Below are 21,070 nucleotides of genomic sequence, written 5' to 3'. Positions count from 1 at the left end.
TACTTCATGCTTTAAGGATGTTTCCTTTTTGTTTTTCACAAATCTTTTACAAACGGAGAAGATACAGTCCCTGAACACTCTATTTTGGAATTCATGAAAAAAAAAAAAGGCAAACTCTGCTATGATTTAAAAAACAAAGATTTTCTTGGATTTAAGTACATAAAATGATTTAATTCAATTATAGGTGTTTCCTCCTTTTATATCCATATCCCATTATTGAGGAAAATGATTCCTTTTAAAAAGGCCTCTATAATTTGTATCATGCTACATGTTAAAAAAAGAGCCTCTTGTACCATTTAGAAACCTCAGGCTAAAGCAATGCATCCTATCTACATAGCCGAGTCAACTCTACTCATCACTCCAATCTACATAATTTTTAAAAATTATTAAATAATTACTCTGTGCCAGATACTCCGAGAAATATTAGGAGTAAAAGATGACTTAGAAAGTTACAAAAGATGCTACTTTTTTATCATTACATTTATCTTCTTGAATAGAAGAAAACAAGGATATCGAGCAGTTTATAATTTGAAAAGCAACGTGGTTAAGCTATTTTCCGGAATTCTTGTCCTCCACTCTCACTGAGCATGCAATCAAGCTGTGCTGCTTTCTAAACCACAAATCCCCACTTACTAAATTAGACTTCTCAAAGTATGAGGAGATTTTAAATATGGATTAAATACGGATAAAAACTTTTCATGTAGATATGTAAAACTTACGCATAAGCAAAAAGGCCACTTTTCTGTTTAAAAAATCTATGTCAATTCAGCCTCATCCAACAGTAAACTGTTGTTCGGACACTACTGCTATTAGCTTTTCAGTAATTTTTGCTTTCTCGAATATGCTCACAAAGAATCTGACGGCAGCTGAACCAACACTCTTTTCTAATTTCTCTTACTCTCTGCCACAATGACAAGAAATAACATCTAAAGGTAGTCTATCTGCAGGAGCCTGAGTAACTACTAAAATCAAAGATTTGCTATTTTCCAAAAGCAATTACGCCAGTGTTTGTGCCAGAAATTTGAGCATCAGTCCCCCAAAATAAAACCTGAATGCTGGTCTGATTTTGACTTTTTATTTCTCTGTCTGTCTCAATGTTCTTATTTTCAGGAATATGAACTTACTGTCAGGTTGCATAAAGATGGTCATTCTAAGACCTCTTCTGGTCCCTGTCCATTTGCTTTATACATATGTATATGTATGTTTTGTATAAGTTAGTATGTGTATTTTGTATAAGTTAATAACTGGTTTAGTACAATTTTGTACTCTTTACAGTCTTGGAGGATTCATTTAAGGAGAATTCTAAAAAACACTTAAGCAGAGTTGATAACTAGCAGTCAGCTTAGAATTTTGTCCTAAAGTGACTGTTTCACTTTTTTTGTTTTTAATCCAGCTTAATGTTTCTCCTGACAAGAGAAACAGAACAGAAGAACTACACTGAAATAGTTTTTCTCCAATTGTTCTTGCCTTTAAAAAATATAAAGAAGAAACAGAAAATCTCTTGTGTAAACTTGTACTGGTGCGAGCCGCAAGGCCAGAGGGGCTAGAGAATGCTGCCAAGCTTTAGATGTACATCTGACTTGTTGGAGACCTATCTCAACAGAACAAACCCCCCACAGCTTTTCATACAGATTTTTCTCTCATAATCAAAACATCTCATTTCTAAATAAAATTTTTCATTAAAAATAAAGTGAGATCTGTTTCTTGACTGATGAATATGAGTTTGGCCTGGCTTCTCTGATAAACTCGAGAAACTGCAGGGTGTGCTGCTCTCTCAAAGAAATATCTTGGTCTGGTACTGCATTTGCAAATTCTAGTTGACAGACAAAATTTCAACAAATTTAACCATCCAAACTCAAATCAGGATAAGAAAGTTGCACAATTTACTATATAGAGAATTTGTAACAAAGAAGATTAAATTTGAAAATCCTAACAATGTTATGGCCCTTTTGGCTATTCCCATCTAATCTTCTGCACTAATGTATTTTTTAAATAGTTGTAATAAGAGTATGGTTATTACTTGGTGATCTGTTATTGCTTGCTGATGTATGTAAACATTCTTTTTGCCATTCTACTAAATAGTGTCCACAGTGATCATTTTTGCTGACTGAATCAAATTCCATCAAATAGATATGCACAGTATAAGTAACTCTTTCAGAGAACATCTAGGTTATTTCCAATATTTCCATACTACAAATAATGTTGCAAAGGCTATCTTCAAGACCACACCAAAGAAATCATTCTATAAGGATGAATATGTAGAAATGGCATTAGTGGGTCAACAAATATAACTACTTTTACAATTTGATAAGTGGTTTAAAACCTAGATGAAAATAATTCCATCTATTAGCTAACATCCTTCAATCAAAAAGAATGTTTAAGTGTTAACATAAGATTTGCTTTGGAAATCACGTAAGTTTTGTAAACGTTCATACAAAAAGGCTAAGAAGTTACTTTCACAGTAAAAATCATCACTTTGATAAAAATATTTACTGAAAACATTAAAGTAGTAAATTTCATTTCCAGAAAAACATCTTTGGCTCATAAACTTTAAATAATCAAAAGGAAAAGCAATTAGAAAAACTTCCTAAGGAAATCTGTTAATTCTACATAAACCTTCTTTGTTAATTAAATAGCAGTGGTAATGTGTAAAGAGGACAGAGTCTGAAAACAGAAATTTTGGGTTCTATCTAGTATTTATATTTACTAGTTATGGAATCATGAATACTGAAAAAATAATACATAGATAGCTTAAAACATACTATACAAATCTGGTTAAAATAAACAGTTCTGTTACGTGATCTCAATTTTTTATAAACATGACAAACATATTTCAAATCAGTCAAAATAATAATAGGTTGTAAGAGATGAAAGTGTTAGTCACTCAGTTGTGTCTGACTCTTTTGCAACCCCATGGACTATAGCCTGCTAGGCTCCTCTGTCCATGGGATTTCCCAGGCAAGAATTCTGGAGTGGGTTGCCATGTCCTCCTCCAGGGGATTTTCCCGACCCAGGGATCAAACCCACGTCTCCTGCACTGGCAGGCGGGTTTTTTTTTTTTTTAACTACCACTGAGCCACCAGGAAAGCCCAATTTAAGTCTAATGACTAATATTAAGGAGCTTAGTCAAAGATACATATATACCTGCTGTTCAACAGTTAAGTATCGTGGATGTTTTATTTTCTATTAAATTTGAGCTAACACACATTTTAAAACATAAATACTGAATAATCAATTATTTTATCAAAGAATCCATAGCATAATAGGTCATGAATATACAAATATGAAGAAATTATCTATGTTTCAAAAAGAATTCAAATATCCATATCTTAAAAGTGTGATGATTAGGGGAAATGATCTTAGTTAATTGCTTGTATAATTATATTCCCAAGATAAATATCTAATGATGTGATATCTAGTTTCAGTGTGTTACCAGATAACTGAAAAAACCTGGTCTATCTGAATCTCATTTTTTAAAAAATGAAGAAAAAGACATCTATAATGCTACTCTAGAGGATTTCTGCTAAGATCATCTGGGACTTTTCTTTGAAATCTAAAAGGTGAAATCCATCATTACTGCTATTAGCCAATGAAGACAAGCACATTTCTATAGATAATATAGCTAAGAATTTGTCATTTGATTTCAAGTAACTTAAAAATCAAATCTGAATATATCAGAATGACCAACTAAAGAAACAACTTGCAACTATATCGTCTCCAAAACAAAACTCAAACTAATTACAGACATCACAGACTAGGAATTTTAAATGGGAACATGAGTTCACCATTGTAAAGTCTTATTACACTACATTATTCATCCATTCTAAAGTCTTATTACAATTATTTTTTCAATTTAAACTTCATAGAACCATGTGCATTAAACTCTCAATATTTCTTGGTGATTTTCTAAAGAAATTAAAATATCACAGAAGCAGTAGCTAAATACTCGAGACAAAAACACAAAAGTAAAGTAATTCTATCAATAAGCCTTTCTTGTATTATTAAAAGCATTTGCTTTTCTAATCTCATTTTGAAATGAGTGTCGTTTATATGCAGTAGATCATGACAAATCCATTAAATGCCTATAATGCTGTCATGGAGGCATCCTTTCACCATCACTTAAATCCACATTTAGCTTTAAATGCTTTTTTTTGTGTGTGTAGTCAGTAGGTATCATATGTTTTTATACCTATATGAAAAAAGCCACTAGACTCTTCTGTATCAGTAAGTAGTGGAAGCATTCAGTATCCAGTGGCCTGAATTAAAAACTCATGTCATGATTGCCTCAGTAGAATAAAACTTTCAGCAAATGAATACATTATTTTGAAACAACTCCAACGGAAAATATCAGAAGCCGAGTAGTTTGCCCACCTTTGCTGGAATATGTCATATAGACTATTAATATAAAAATAATATAGTTAACCCAATGGCAATCTAGTGTCTCCATCAGCATATGAAGTATGTGGCCACTGGTTTGTTCTCTGTTTCATTAATGCTGTTATGTGGTATAAATTGCCCCCCAAAATCATCATTGTTTACTTAAAATAATTCATTATGCTGTACCACGGTGTTCCTAGCAACTTCACAAAATATAGAATGCTAAATGCATTTGAGGAGACAGATTTTTAATCCAGAATCACAAGTAACTACATGAGGTAAATGATAAAAAAGTTAATACTTAAATAACAGGTGCTCACATCCCCTGGATAGTATTTTATAAACCATTTGCATTTAGAATCACCCAGATCATCTGTGAAAAGAATTTGAGAGCCCCATTGGAGACCCACCAAATCAATCTGTGGGGATGAGGCCCCACATTTAAAAACAATTTTTTATGTTTTAATTTTTGGTTGTGCCTTGTGGTTTGCAGGATCTTAGTTCCCTGAGCAGGAATTAAACCTGCACCCTCCTCAGTGAAAGCCCATGTCCTAACCACTGGACCTCCAGAGAATCCCCAGGCTTTCCATTTTTAACAATCATCCCAAGTGATTCTAACCACATTAAAGCTTGAAAACTATTGCTCTAGGACTAGGGGCATGAACAAGATGCCATATTTTGTAGTTGGAATGTTCAAAATGTAAACATGTTCCCAAGGATAATGCTAACAATGTTAAAAATGTGTCATGTTTTATTTCCTCTGGTAGATTACCCTAAACTCTGAATAAGGGCATGGGTTAATTAATTGATTAACTAGTTGACTGAGTCATTTGTTCCTTCACTGAACAAGTTACTAGCCATCATTTATGAGCTTGGCACTATTCTGGGGGACATTTTATTGTTATAAAACAGTAGGCAACCTTTTGATGCCTCAAGATACTCCTCACAACAGTTTTTACTTGAAATATGGTCAACAGTTCTTCATTGGATATTGCTGAATAAAGGAGAGGATAAATGCACTCATGGATCCTTTTTGCACCATAAAAAAATTATTGTGTATCTTGAAAATAAACAATTTTCTTAATTACCAACTCTTTGTAGTAAAGCAGATATGACTAAAAACCTTAGTCCTTTCTAGTACGTACAGATTTTAACAATTTGTTAAAATAATCATTGAAAATAACCGCCACTCAGAAATTACACAAAGGCACCCCAAGGTCACAAAATGGAATTTTTTAAAAGACTCATTTCAGTGACCAATATTTAAGAGGTTTGCTCCTCTTTAGAGAAAACTGATTTTACACCATAGAGAGTACACAGCTGCAAAGTCTTTTAAAAGACATCCAACAAAGAATGGATAATATGGATAGTGATAGAAAACTTACGCATGTGTGGATATATACACACACACACACATAAATAATCTTTTCAGTAATTTGTGGTTGGCATTAAATGCAAGAAAATGATCTAAATTTCACCTTACTGGAGGTGGTCATAGAGATTATCTGGTATAATCCCCTAGGTTAATATATGTGAAATATGACACTTAGGGGGAAAAAAACCTTGACCTATGCTTACTCACTTAATTAGCAACATCACCAACACTAATCCTTTGGTTCCTCTTTTTCCATTTTTTGTAGTGTCAACATTTTTTGTAGCATCACATTGGGTGCTATATGTTAGTTCTTCTAAACAAAAGAATCAGAAGGATGATAATCTATGCTGTTTTTAACTTCTTCATTTCCTATTTTGTAGTAAAAAAGAGAAAAGGAAGTGGCAAGAAGAACTGGCCAGTATTTTAACTGATGCAAAATTTGTTTACCTCAAAAATAACTCAAAAATTCTAAAATGTACTTGGGAGTTCCATGAGTTAAAAATCAAGCACAGATTTAAATCCGAAACAACTAAATGTGTAAATAAATGTTGGCACTTACTGCCCTGTCTCTTAGACCCCCAAGATATGGTGTAATGAGCATGAGAGGAAAGAGCCTGAAGACAGGAATGTCTAAAAGCAGAATGCCAAGAAGAAAGACGTGCCCCTTAGCATCACACTGCAATATCCTAACAGGTTGTAACTGTGACACTGAAGCAGATCCTGTGAATGAGAATAAGATAGGAAGCTGCCCTACTATCAGGCATTGAGATAAGTGGAATTCAGGTTAAAAGGAAATGACAGTCATTACAACAGTAGCCATTTGTTGTGACTACTAGAAAGGAAGACAGAAAAAAATACTTGCAATAGCTCCTTGCAAAAGAAAAACAAAACCAAATGAAAGACAGAAGTCTTCATTTTAACTAAACATCAAACAGAATATAACCAATTACAGTCTACCTAAAATTGTGGAAGAATTAGTTTAAAAGAGTTCTGAATACACAATCAGCCTTTTAAAAGGTTCCTTGAAAGAGATTTAAATAGAGACAAGCTCAGTTTTAATCTCCTATTAAAAATTAATTCAATCAAGTTAATCTCAGACTGCCTATTTGGTTCCCATTAAACAATCAAGAACCTTAAGATATGCTTCTGAAAGGTTGGGGGGGTGGGATTCACATATTGAGCATCTAATAATTTTTAAATATTTAAAACTTCCTAAATTTGCTCCTAAATTTCTCTGCAAATAGCATTAGTTATTAATGAGCAAGAAAAACTATGCAATGACAAACCACCCACAAGTCAAGGTTTTATCTCTAGCACATGGTAGGGTCCTTGGTTCACAGAGGGCACGCAATCAGGTCTCAACATCCTTCCTGAGTCCTCCTTATGGAACTCCTATAACTAGGAGCTTTTTCCAACATGTTCAATGAAAGGTTAAAAATAAGCCTAAAACAAACAAACAAACAAAAACTCTAAAGGGAACATACAAGCCCAAATTTCCTGCTCTTGTTTGTACCATCACTTTATGGGAAGGGGAATAATAACAGTGTTTAAAATTCTGATATCATGCCCCACCAGAAGATCCTACCCATGTGACCTTGAATAAGTCATGTTATATCTCTCTCAAGTTTATTGCCTTGTTAAATGGAGTTAACGACAGTATCTTTCTCATAAGATTGCTTTGAACATTAAATGTGTTTTGCACATGGAGGGATAATGCTAGGGATGGTAGAGAGTAAATATCCGATAATTATCAACTATTGCTACTACCATCAGAAAGGTGGTGGCAGTTAATAAGTACTCTGAAATCTGAGATCCTTTGTAATGCATGCAATGAAACTTAATCAACAGAAAGTGGTACTTTTAAATAAATTCCTGCTAAATTGATAAATTATTAGTGTCAATTATGTTCACACATTGGCCTTGTTTTGCCATTTTCTCGTAATTAAGACATGCAAAACTTCTAGTACTAAATATTGCCTCATCCTAACCAGGGAAAAGAGTAAAAGCTCATTTTTTCCGTATTTGGATACCAAAGCCAGATTTGAGAGCTTCAGTGAACAGTAATGCTGCCATTTTTCCCATTTAGAGTTTACCAAATCCACTAATGTACAGTCAAGTTGAAATTCTCAACTACTTCAATATAAGATTATATCTTTAATTTCTTTTTCATGCAGCAATAGCAAAGCACATATATCAGATTATCCTTGACTCGAAGACAGAGTATCACCCAATTTGCAATTAAAAATTTATCAGTGCATTTCACAAACAAAGGTGCCTTGTCATTCCTGCTGAAACATTGTGAGGGTTATGAGGAAACTTACAATAAAAATCATTTAAACACTTTGTATGTAGTAACTTAATAACAAGTTCATGAGAATAAGTATCAGGGGATTGACAGAATGTGTTAATAGCAACAGTAACAAGAAACATTTAGGAAGCTAAGTCTAACTCTTTGAGATAAAATTGTTTCTTCATTTTGAACCAAGTAAAAAGCAGTCTGATCCCAGGGTCCAAATTCTTACCCACTTTTCTACATATGGATGTTGTGGCTTCTATAAATGTTACTTTCATGAAATATAGCTTATCTATATTCTAGCAAAATGCTCCAAACACTGAACCAAAATCTCTAAATTATCTTTTAACCTTTACAGCCACTGAAGAAATAAAAAAAAAACAAAGAGCACACTATGAATTTTAGAATGCAATACCTAAAAATACCCATGACTCCTACCTCAAGTCTGTCTGTCCGCATTAATTTCTGTGCAGCAGCTGCAGCAGCTGCAGGTACAGGGACCCCAGGGTTCCCTGTAACCAACATTGGTGCAGTCGGTAAGATCTCCGCTGGAACCAGGCTTGGGGAAACAGGTCCCAGGTAGGGATTAAAGGCTGCTGATGCATTGGTAGCTAAGCTTGGTGCAACTGAAAACATTGGCTGAAAAATAAAATATAAGGTAAAATTTAATAGGCAGGTCTTGGTTCAAAGTCACCTTCCATGCATCCATCCAAAATCCATTCTTCCTCTGCTCCCTTCCTCCCTCCCTCTCCCTCTCTCCACTTAACTGTACATGTATTAACTCTCATTTAGATTAAGAATGTTTCTTAAATAAGCATTCATCAAATCTGTGTTTCTCTAAAATAAAATGGGTAATTTATCTAGGAAATTTTCCACTGGGATTTTGAAGCTTGGGGTCTACAATATTTGCAATTGCTTTTTGAAAAATAGCTCAACCATTCAATACAGAAACTTCTTGTAGTTAGCTAAACTCCACCTTTGTCCTGATTCAATCCTAGATACTTGTCTAAGAAAATACATTTCATAATTGCTATGTGAGATGTACTTGAAATATTTGTTTACAACTGTTAACAGGTTGCAAGTGTCTTATTATCTAGAATAAATAAAGCAGAACTCCCAGTGGATAACAGAGTCTCACAGTCAATGTAAACTGTGAATAAATCTCAGGATATATGAAAGGTGATGATGGCACCATTTCTTTTGAGCACATAAGATAAAGTATTTGGCATATGTATTTGTTGCAGGTTTTCCTGGGGAAATAGATGTTCCACCAGCTTCTTATTCCTTTGTGAGAGATTTTACAACAGATTCAGCTTACTATGAAGAAATGAAGTCTGAAAAGAATCCTCTTAAAGAAGTACATTATGATTGTTCAAGGAAATACATATAGTAACACTGAATAAATCCTGTAAGATAGAATTTTCTGCCAGAAATGCTTCATGAATATACGACGATGGTTTCCATTTGTTGATATGAAAATCTGTATGTCAGGAAATATATCTGTTCTTGAGTAAAATTAAATAATTTACCTTAAATTTACTTTAACAATGTGCTTCTTCATTTTTCAAAGCATAACCTAACACAATTTTCCACCTTACTGGTGGTATATTTTCAACTTCCTAAGTCAATAGAGTTTTTATTCTTGATGTTTAATCTATGTGAAATAATAATGTTTGTTTCAAAAACACAAAAACAAATGGACAAAATGGATCCTATTCTTTAAGGTAATATTCAACAGTTTGTTATCTTTAACATGCAGTAAGGAACAGAATCATAGAAAGTTTTTTTAGAAAGAAAGGGACATGAGAATGTAGATAATTCTTCCCTCTGATAGGAATAAGAAGTCAGATGATCCAAGAGTTTACTTAGTATTCAAGGGAGTTTTACAGAATAAAGTTTTATACAATCAAGATGTATATGTTACAGAAATAATTTTTATAACTCAGAAATATCTTAAACAATAAAATAAACTCTTTATCTAATTTGGCTCTGACTCATCCTGTATTTAGAAGAATAACACAGAATTCAAGTATTCCTTTTTTCTTAAGGCAGTTGTTCTCAATTATGGGTGACTGTATCTCACAGGGAATATTTTGCAATAGCAAGGGATATTTTTGTTTGCACAGCTGGGGGGCACTATTGCATCTAATGAGGAGAGGCAAATAATGCTGGTAAGTATCCTACATCACATAGAAAAGCCCCTCATAACAGACTCATCCATCCTAAATGTCAATAGTGCTGGGGTTGAAAATCTCTGACAGCCTTCTCTTGATGTCACAAATTGTTTTAGGACAACATGTTTGCAGTCATCATATACAGTCTTAAGCACAAGATCGTGTAATAGAGAAAAGTTAATACAACTTTTGATTCACTTGGGAGAAGAAAAAGTATATCACAGAGTCCACAGACACTTTCAAATTAAAATAATTATGCCTCCCAATGTGGTGGTCTGAATGCCATGGTGAGCTGCCCTGTCAGGCGGATGGCCCTTGATGAAACAGTCTAAAGTAACACGTCTAGTTCCCAGTTCCATCTCTGCCTAAGGCAGCTACCCACTGACAACAGAAAACTGCCGGGGTCCCAGATATTAACAATCAATAACCTGGCAGCAATGGGGACCCAGAGCAATCTCTCAAGTTCATCAACAGCTACTTATTCAAATAGCAGTTGATCTGATGTTGCTCCACTGACTATCGGCTGCCAAGACAGCAGCAAGACAAGAGTTTACCTGTACAATAAATACATGTTCAACTTGGGTCTCTATTCAGAATTATTCAGATTAAACTTATACCATTACATACTATCAAATGCAATATGTGACATTTTCAGCCACATGCAGACCAGTAATATAATTTTTCTCTTAGATATTTAAGAATTATAAGTAATTTACCACAGTAGACTAAAAAACTAGTTTAGAATATGGAGAACAGAAGCCAGTCAATATTAATTCTTGCCATGAATTAATATGCATTTCCAGAGAGGGTATTTTAAATGCAAACTTCAGAAAGTAATTGAGATGTTTATGTCACTTTGCACAATCTACTAAAATTATTTAGAAGCAGAAGTCAAATTGGCAAACTTATCTAGAGGGAAGAAAGCATTCTTAAAAATTTTAAGAAAATAAGATCAGTGGCCAATAAAATTCAGCTTTGTTAAATATCATTGAATAAAACAAATTTATAATCTGCAATACATATAAAATAGCAGTTCCATGTTACAGATAAAAGAATACTTTCATTAGATAAAAATACTGACCTTACTAACTGGCAACAATTTTTCCACTGGATTATCTCTATAGAGATGTCACATGAATTGACTTTCTGACAACTCAGCAAATGTTAAGAACTGTAGGACACTGTCCCCAAGTAAAATCAGTAGCAGCTTTCAAAATTCTAAAACATCAACTATGCAGAAATCATTATCTCAAATTGCTCCCTCTCCAGATAAGTAGCATTATTTGCTAAACAGGCAGATAATAAATAATAATAGCTCTATACTTTGAAATTTGATTCCAAAAGCTGCCCCAAAAACATCCCCATCAAGCACAACATCCCTTCATTTCTTCTGAGCTTTTGTAAATTCGTTATATCTCTTTCTTCGAGGAGCACCTTGCTGGAGGTAGGTCATTGCTGGTCCCATCAGAGGGCCCTAATCAGACTAGTGAAGCTCCTGAACTGTGACACTGCCAGTTCTCTATTACAAAAGCCATCCTGCAGAGTTCAGCAGAAACACAAGGACTGATATTAATGCAATGCTATTATCAAGTAGCATCCTATTTTCTCCTAAGTATCCATAGAAAAATGTATAATTATGTAACTGGTGCATTTGATCCTGACTACATCCTTGTAATCATGATTTACAGATATCTTTGTTCCCAGAAGGCATAAGGAAGGTTGCTTTATGATTGCCTTTTTTGTCAGTGAACACCCTCAGCAGAGAAAAACAAACTACAATCTTACTAATGCTGGTACATTTATAGGCTAATCATTTGTTTGTTTTAAATGAGACATTTGATTCCATTAAAGGTAATCAGGCTTTATTATGAATGAAAACATTATTCAATTTCACTTTAGGACCCTAGTTAAATGTGTGAAAGAAACATGATTATTACAATAATTCTATTTATTGTGTGCCAGGTATTGTGCTAAGCGCTTTACCTGTATTATTTAATCCTCATAATAGTAGAAAATAAATTTCTTGGAGCAAACAAAAGCAAAACCTCTACTGCTTTTATGTCAAGGAGGAGGGGAGACACATTTAGTTCACTATTAAGTTCCCAGAACTGAAAATGATGTCTGGTATACAATAGGCATTCAGTAAATACACACTGAATAAGTATTTGAATGAAAGAATGAAAGAAAGGGTGAATAAATTACAGCCTTATTAAGTGGATATTATTAGTTTCATTTAGCAAATGAGGAAAAGGGTTCACAGAGACTATGTGCATATGGTCACAAATGAGGGCATGAAGACCTATGACTTGCACATCGGTGTTTGATTCCAGGTGGTTCTAAAACCAGTGGTTCTCAGTGTTGGCTATCCAACAGAATCACCTGGACAACCTGAAGCCCAGAATACCCTGGTTAAATAAACTCTCCATTCATCAGAATTTTCTAGGCAACAGTATTTTTTTAAGCTCCTGGGGAAGTCCAATTCCATATACTATGCAGTCTTCTACTATTTAAAAACAGAAATGGGTCCAGTTTTCAGATTCTATATGAGGTCTCTAAGAACACATGTTTCCTTATGGCTCCCTGCTTTTGAACATGGGTTTCCCTCCACAACAGAGGCTGATCCTGCCAAGCCCAAATGCTTAATAACTAATTAGGCTTCAAGAATCAGGACTGTTTCTCTTGGTGTTTGTCCTGATTCATCCACAGCTCCAACTATGAAAGGAATTTTCCTTCCCTCAGTTCCTACGTAACTCTTCATCACTAGAATCCAGTACTGATCACTAAGTGTGTTTCCTTAACCATCTCTTCACGCACTGTGCTTTGTCCACTAATATATCCAGCACTTGGCATCTATACAGGTCTCTACAAATATTTGCTTAACAAATATATTTATGGATTTGCTGTTTTTCTCTGCCACAAAAACTAACAAATACATTAAATATTTTCTAGTACACATATCTGAAAGTTTAAAAAGATTTAGTGTTATTTTCTCCCAATCTCAATTTTTAATCATTAATTACTATGCTTGTTTAAAATTTTTTATTTTCAATTGTCACTTTTTTAATATATTGAACTAAGCTTCATTAACATGCTGTTACCAAGCTATAATCTGACAAATATCATGGGGGTCCTAATTTATTTTATTTTAAACACTGCATGAAACAGTGTTTGCATACAGTGTTTGCTTTTTTTAATAAAATGGAGGGAGTATATAAAATAGATAATACATAATCAGTATGTTCTGGGATACAGAACACAAATTTTAAATCAAGAGTTTTCTAGATTTTATGGGTATGTGTGCGTGTATCTGTGAAGATCAAACTTTTAAGCAGGGAAAAACAAAGCTTTAAAAAAAATTAACAGCTCACAATCAAGGTGTACAAAGCCATGTTTCTGGGTAGGTACAATCCTGTACAAACAGTCTCTGTAAACAATTATTTTGCATATAAAAAGAGCCAAAAGCTATGGGAATTATCAACAAATTCACATCACAGTGTATTTTTTTCTAAGAAGGTAGCACATGACTGGAATAAAATGAGAAATCTTGTTTTAAACTCCACTTCTAGACTGACTTGCTGACCGGGCAAATCATATGACCACTTCCTTTATTCTGAATTTCACATTATCCTTCAAGCGAGTTCTCCTGAAGTAATAAATACTTAAGAGCAGACTCACTTCTAGTCCTCCCCACAGGAAGGTATTAACAAACATGGGCTGGTGCCTAAGATTCAGGGCCCATTCTCAAGCTGCCTGAAGAAGCAGAGGCTCCTTGACAGAATCAGGCAGTAAGATGGGCAGGTTGGATGCAATAAGACTCAGGGTGACTGACCCGGAAACATTTTACCAGAAGTACTTGGGGATAAAGCAGCCTTATCTCAACCACTAGTTGGATAATCTAGAAAGTAAAGCACTAAAAAACAATTTAAGAATTTCCAGGTGTTCCTGGAAGTGTGACAAATGACAACTTTAAAGCTTTCAGCAACCAACTGACAAAAAAATGCTTGGACATGAAGTGACAGCAAAGGCAAAGTCTTGCTGTCAGGATCAGCACAGGAGCTTCTAAGACTTTAGCTAAATCCAGTAACTCTGAATTTCTCTGACCCTAAGAAGCAATAGTTAGAACTGAACATGGAACAACAGACTGGTTCCAAATTGGAAAAGAAATACATCAAGGCTGTATACTGTCACCCTGCTTATTCAACTTATATGCAGAGTACATCATACAAAATGCCAGGCTGGATGAAGCAAAAGCTGGAATCAAGATTGCTGGGAGAAATATCAATAACCTCAGATATGTAGATGATACCACCCTTATGGAAGAAAGTGGAGAACTAAAGAGGCTCTTGATGAAAGTGAAAGAGGAGAGTGAAAAAGCTGACTTAAAACTCAACATTCAGAAAACTAAGATCATGGCATCTGGCCCCATCACTTCATGACAAACGGAGAAACAATGGAAACAGTGACAGACTTTATTTTCTTGGGCTCCAAAATCACTGTAGATGGTGACTGCAACGATGAAATTAAAAGATGCTTGTTCCTTTGATGAAAAGCTATGACCAACATAGACAGCATATTAAAAAGCAGAGACATTACTTTGCCAACTAAGGTCCATCTAGTCAAGGCTATGGTTTTTCCAGTAGTCATGTATGGATGTGAGAGTTTGACTATAAATAAAGCTGAGCACCGAAGAATTGATGCTTTTGAACTGTGGTGTTGGAGAAGACTCTTGGGAGATCCAACCAACCAATCCTAAAAGAAATCAGTTCTGAACATTATTGGAAGGACTGATGTTAAAGCTGAAACTCCAATACTTTGGCCATCTGATGCGAAGAAATGACTCACTGGAAAAGACCATGATGCTGGGAAAGATTGAAGGCAGGAGAATGGGAAGACAGAAGATAAAATGGTTGGATGGCATCACTGACTTGATGGATATAAATTTCAGTAAGTTCTGGGAGTTGGTGATGGATAGGGAGGCCTGGTGTGCTGCAGTCCATGGGGTCAAAAGGAGTTGGACATGACTGAGCGTCTGAACTGAACTGAACTGAGATTACTTTGAATTCATGAAATGCATAGGGATTTTGACATGAGTTTTGCAGTTCTAAGTGGCTACTCTGTGTACCTTCCGGGCAGCTACCACGGAAAATTATGGATAGTCAAGGCCAACCTTTGTGTACACAGGGAGAGGCATCAAAGCGAGCATGGCTAGAGGGCCTCTAGAGCTCAGTTCAGTTCAGTTCAGTCACTCAGTCATGTCCGATCTCAGTTACAGTTCCTCAAAACACTGCTGATGCAGACCTCTTCAAGGGCAATGCCAAGAACCTGAAATTGACAGAATTTCCGAAAAGCATCTCTCTGGGATGGACCAAAGAAATATAAGAGAGTCTTCCAAGTTGTGAAACCTTAGGTGCCATCTATTTTTGGCTATTTAGCAATTTATTGTTAGATTACCTTGTATCAGAGAGTGCATGACAAAGTAATAGTATTTTTTAAAGTACTGTGTGTGTGTTAGTTGCTCAGTCATGTTCAACTCTTTGTCACTCTATGGACTGTAGCCTGCCAGGCTTCTCTGTCCATTTTTTAAATCTACTTTAAAAGTATTACTTAGATTAAAAAAAAATCCAAAATTATTATGTTTTAATTTGGATAATTAAATTCTCTAGGTCCTCTATTTATCTTCAAAAATCATACAGCAAACTATTTGCATTTGTATTAGTGATTGAGAAATGACAATACAATTATTGGATGATTTACTATGATAAATTTAAGGAAGTAGACACACAGATTCAATTACTTATTTTCAACTACTTATTTTCTTATCTTATGAAATGGGAGTAATTATATAGTTGGTAGGATTTTGCAAGTAATATGTCTTATTAAACTCTTCACTCTATGTTGAAGAAGGTCAGGGATTTTTAATGAATCAACCAAAGACCCAAAGTTGGTTACACGTCTGCACTTAGTGTTTCTACAGCAGGGACGCCAGAACCTGAACAGTCTGGATGAAAATCGTGACCCTCCTACTCACTAGCTATGTAACTTGGGCAAACTAGTAAATCTCTGAACCCCTGAGTCTTCATCTCTAAAGCTGGATAATATTCCCTACCTTATAGTATGGTTGTGAGGATTTATGATACAGAAAGTGCTGAACTCCTTAAATGCCCTCAGAGTACTGTAATTACTACCCCCACCCCCCAATGTTATGTTCTCTTTCTGATTCATGGTTTGGCACATTTCACTACAACATAATCAAGTCCATGAAAACAAGAAACTCTCCTATAAATTCCACCATTTCCAAGGTCGTGTCGTGTCCTGGAGATCTTAAATTTATAGACCTAGTTCTCTCAAACTTTGTGAGAAAATGAGAAACTAAACTCAGAGGCATGCTAGCTATTTCCTGGTCCACACAGTACTCTCATGAAGTCCCTGACTACCCCATTCTATGCGGCAGTCTCTATGACTGGACCGTGTTCTGGTTCCCAGTTACAGTTCCTTTGGAGTCTGGGGTAAGTAAACTACTGTGAATTGCTGTTTTTCCCATGTTTGGGAAACTCGTTCCTTCACTAGTCCTTTCTCTTATTAGCAATCTTTTTAAATCTCTGCTACATGTCAGAAATAACACTAAATGCTTATGAATTTGATTAGACCTTCATAGCTCCCTCCTCTTTTCATGTTTCCTCCAGTTATGGTTTGGGGGTCACACTGGTTGGCCATAGAGAACTAAGATGCTTTACCTAATTGACTAAAAACCCTGCCACTACTTAAGATATTCCTGATACTGCCTAGGTTACAAATCTGCTCACAGTATTATCTCCTGATATCACCACTCTGTGGGTTGGATCCAAGTTGATACCGTATCTTTGTACACCACCATCTATTCTAATGGCCATCTTCTTTTGAGTGACAACCTTTTTCCACATTTCCTAACCTTCCAGCCCTGTTGTAATTCCTGTTTGTAGGCTCAGCACTAAAATTCCAGAAAGCAACTGGTTATGACCCTCTCATTATTTCTGAATCTCCGTATCATTATCTTCATCAAAACATGGCTTGCTACAAGAACGATCAAGGAGTCTCAGGTGGGGTTTTGAAAGCAAATTTCCTGGAGTAAAGCCTTCTCTACAGTCATTAAAAGCCCAAATGTTTCAAAATTGAATAATTAAAATGACTTCTATACTCATTACAAAAACGTCACTCTGAATGGAGTCCATTTTAGACTATGATCTCAGGATGCCTTTAGCAGAAGGGTTAATTCCACATTCAAATCTAGTCATATCAAGGAAAATTAACATAAAATCTGAATGGGCTCACAACTAATAAAAATAAATGCTTTGTCTAAGCAGAGAATTTTCCAACAAAAACACCACAAAATGAGGTAATTTTTCTGGTTTCAGAAATCTGCAATTTAGTGATCTCATAAACAACACATATTTTGTTAATAGTATTTCAAAGACAGGAGCAGAAATGCTGTTTAGAGTTTGTCACAGGATTATGCATATGATGACCCTGAAATGGCCTTGAGAGTAAAACTCAAGGACTGCATCAGGAGACACAGTGAGGAGCTCACGGCCATGACCTGTCCTTGTTGTTTGGGAACCACACTTGCTGATGTCAGAGGTGCTCCAGGACACTGAGAGGGAGGAGCCTACCAGTAAGCACACTTTAAATGTTTAAGTAGAACAAAGTACCTCACACCAAGGAAAGATCTTATATCAATTAAAGCACCAGCCACGCCAAGGATTTATCACATCTTTGAAACCATGTGAGAGTCAAATATAAGAGAACTCTTGTCCTATATTTTACGCTACAGAAAAAGAGAAGACTTTTTTTTTTAAACCAAATGGAAAACTTCATGCTATCCCCACACAGACATGTGAAATTAACAGATGTCACAGAAACAAATTTAAGATATCATATTATTAACTGAGTTCCCAATAATGGAAAAAAATATATCAAGTGAAAACAGAATTATAACATTCTCTCACCTCAACTGTATAGTATTGATAATTGGTATCACTGCCGATTGGATTTGGAGATCCCTCCCACCTCGAAATGCAATCCCCCCCTCTTTTTTGGAATGATTGGTTCATTAAGTTCTAAGAGAGAATAATAATTACATTGAGTTCAGGTGTTAAAATTTATTAGGAAAAAAAATTAGTTAGCACACATGCTACAGTTGCCATATCAGAAAAACGTGGGTCTTCACATTTCTAGGACCCCATAATATTGCATATTAAGTCAGTGACAGCAATATTCCAATTATTGCAAAGTTCAGCATGCATTTAAATACAAAATTACTATATCAAAATTAATATCAAAACATCTTTTGCAACTTAGTTATGATATTAATCTCTTACATTTTTGTGGATAAGTGTGGTAAAGGTTATAAAAGTCATATGTCACATACACCCTCCCCCCCAAATTCAAACAAAAAAATAAATAAATATGCTCAGAATCATAGGTTATCTACCTGCACTGTTCAGTAAACATTAAATCTGTGTGACCACCTAGAGTTTATAAAATTTAGCTTTTTTCCCTAAAAAGTCCATGGAATTTCTGCCTCTCCTGATTAGTTCTCTGATGAGACTTCCAGATCTATGATATGGGTTCACCACTGTCAGAATTTTCCTAGCATCTGTAACTACCGAATAGTTTCAATTCATAGTAAGTTTAAAAGAATAACGAAGGCTCCTTTTCAAGAAAGAGAACTATATAGATTCTCTTTAATGAGAGAGGGAAGGGAAACATTTACTCAAAATTAAAGATGATTTATACCAATTTTCAAAATGACTATTAGTGTTAAAAAGGTAGCCTGAAAATGCACCTAGACTATACTGATGAGTTTAATGGTCATTTTTAAAAAGACCATTACACATCTGCAAGTCACAAGATTTAATTTGAAGAGAATTTGAGCGGTTAAACATCCTGTCATGTCAATTTTCACATGATTTAGCCAGAAGATGAGTAACTTCATTGTGTAAAAATTGTTCCTAGGGAAATTGTTTCCAAGGTTTGACTGATATTTTTTGCTGGAAAATGCTAGGCAACTGATATTGTTACCTGTGTTCATTTGATCTAGTGTAATCACCAATTTAACACTGAAACTGAGCACTCAGCAAGACAAACTTAAGGAATGAGAACTAAGAACATACTTACCACGGGTTGTAATGGGGCACCAGGCATCATGGCATTAGCTAGTTGCATTTGCTGGGCCAACATGGCCATGTTCTTCTGCTGAATCAAGTTATTGCGCCCATTTATTTCCAATTGCGTTTTTAAGTGTGGGGGTGGATGAAGATATTTGCAGTTCTCCCTGGAGCAACGACCCTAAGTAATGAAAGCAGAAAACATCATCTTAGAAAAATAAAATCCACAAATTTAAGAAAAAAAAATCATAATAATATAAAACTATCTTGAATCTACCATGAGTCTTTCACACAGTGTATTATCCAATGACTTTATAACAGATTTGAATAAGTAATAAATTCTATCAAAATGAAGTATTAAGACATTTCAAAAAAGTTTCAAGCTTAGAGAAGTTCCTGTATTAAAATATCAGCATTAATATTTCTAGATCCAAGTTTAAAACTCTACGAACTGCTAGGGTAATATTAACACAGAATATCAAATAAAAATCTTAGGCTCCTTCCTTAATGTCTCCTGGCCAACTTTAATGAACCCAAAAGAATCATGAAGTTTTACCATCTATTTTTACTTGTACTGAGTTGTAAGGAAACAAACTTACAGGACTCAAGGCACACTGTATCTTCAGTAAAACACCTTTACACATATCTCATAAGAAGTTAAAATTACTACTAAGCTTTATGAGTCTAAATATTAAGAAATGTATAGATGAAAGGGAGGAAATTCCTACATATTTCCTGCTAAATACAGAGATCAGTAAGTACAATGAAATATTGGTGAAAAAATGCAGCCTTTAACCTTTCAGCAATAAATCTAGTCTCCATTACCTAAGAATTATAAGACAACAGAAACAGATATGTTTACCTTCAAAAACTTATAGCATAACATGGAGAAACAAAATAAGTTACTATAAAATAATAAATATGAATATACGTTTGTTTTGGGATGATTCTTCTCATCAAAATACATATAAAAGGCTGTATTATAAAATATTGTCAGGGACAGACCCATTTATTTCAATACAGTATTGTCAAGTCATATTGATAGCAACTTATCTCATTAATTATTACCTCATAATCTCTTTCACCAATAAATTTAGTTAGAACTGGTTGTGAGGGTAAAAAAGGACTTAATTAAAGCCATCAACCACTTTCTTGAGCTTTCTTTGATTTTTCTAAGAATCATCTACCTGTTTACCATAATTTGACCTTGTACTGTAAACTGACTCAGAAAACTGATGTTTGTGAGAAAATCTGTCAGAATTCTAATGTTAATGACCTATTTCTGGCTTATGTTGATTACGTTTTTTGGAATAAGTTTATCCACAGGCTAATATCATAGGATACTGCCTGCTCTGTTAACAAGCTTTATGTAATAAAGCATTACTAATAATATTTCAAGTTAGGAGGCGGTAGAGAACCGTGGAGAAGAGCAAGGACATTACACGTGTCAGCACGTGGGGCAGAGGCCGAGCTCTATCACTAATCAGCTACATGAGCTGCATAAAAAACTAACTTCTGTAAGCCTCAGGCTTTTCATTCATTTCAAAACTGCTATATAACCTACGTGCATGTGCTAAGTCGCTTCAGTAGTGTCCAACTTCTGCGACGCTATGGACTGTGGCCCACCAGGCTCCTCTGTCCATTGGGTTCTCCAGGCAAGAACACTGGTTCCAGGCAATCTTCCACACCCAGGGATAGAACCCCAGTC

General features: G+C 34.9%; 1 protein-coding gene across 29 annotated transcripts in view; it reads right to left on the bottom strand.

Annotated features, from left to right (window-relative positions):
• Positions 1-21,070, bottom strand: part of MBNL1 (muscleblind like splicing regulator 1) — a 220,388-nt gene that overhangs the window by 22,079 nt on the left and 177,239 nt on the right. For all 29 annotated transcript variants that reach the window (XR_005719952.1, XR_005719957.1, XM_040235160.1 and 26 more), the window contains 2 exons: positions 19,373-19,543; positions 8,484-8,684 (listed from right to left, as the gene is read on the bottom strand). Coding sequence is in view for 27 of the 29 variants with exons in the window: in XM_040235160.1 (XP_040091094.1) it covers positions 8,484-8,684; positions 19,373-19,543 (372 nt within the window). In the remaining 2 variants the exon portion in view is untranslated. The remainder of the gene's footprint in view (positions 1-8,483; positions 8,685-19,372; positions 19,544-21,070) is intronic.

This window comes from Oryx dammah, unplaced genomic scaffold (assembly GCF_014754425.2).
Source record: "Oryx dammah isolate SB20612 unplaced genomic scaffold, SCBI_Odam_1.1 HiC_scaffold_2, whole genome shotgun sequence".
Lineage (NCBI taxonomy): Eukaryota > Metazoa > Chordata > Mammalia > Artiodactyla > Bovidae > Oryx > Oryx dammah.
The sequence above is the reverse complement of the archived record's forward strand: the minus strand, read 5'-3'. Positions and strand labels throughout refer to the sequence as shown.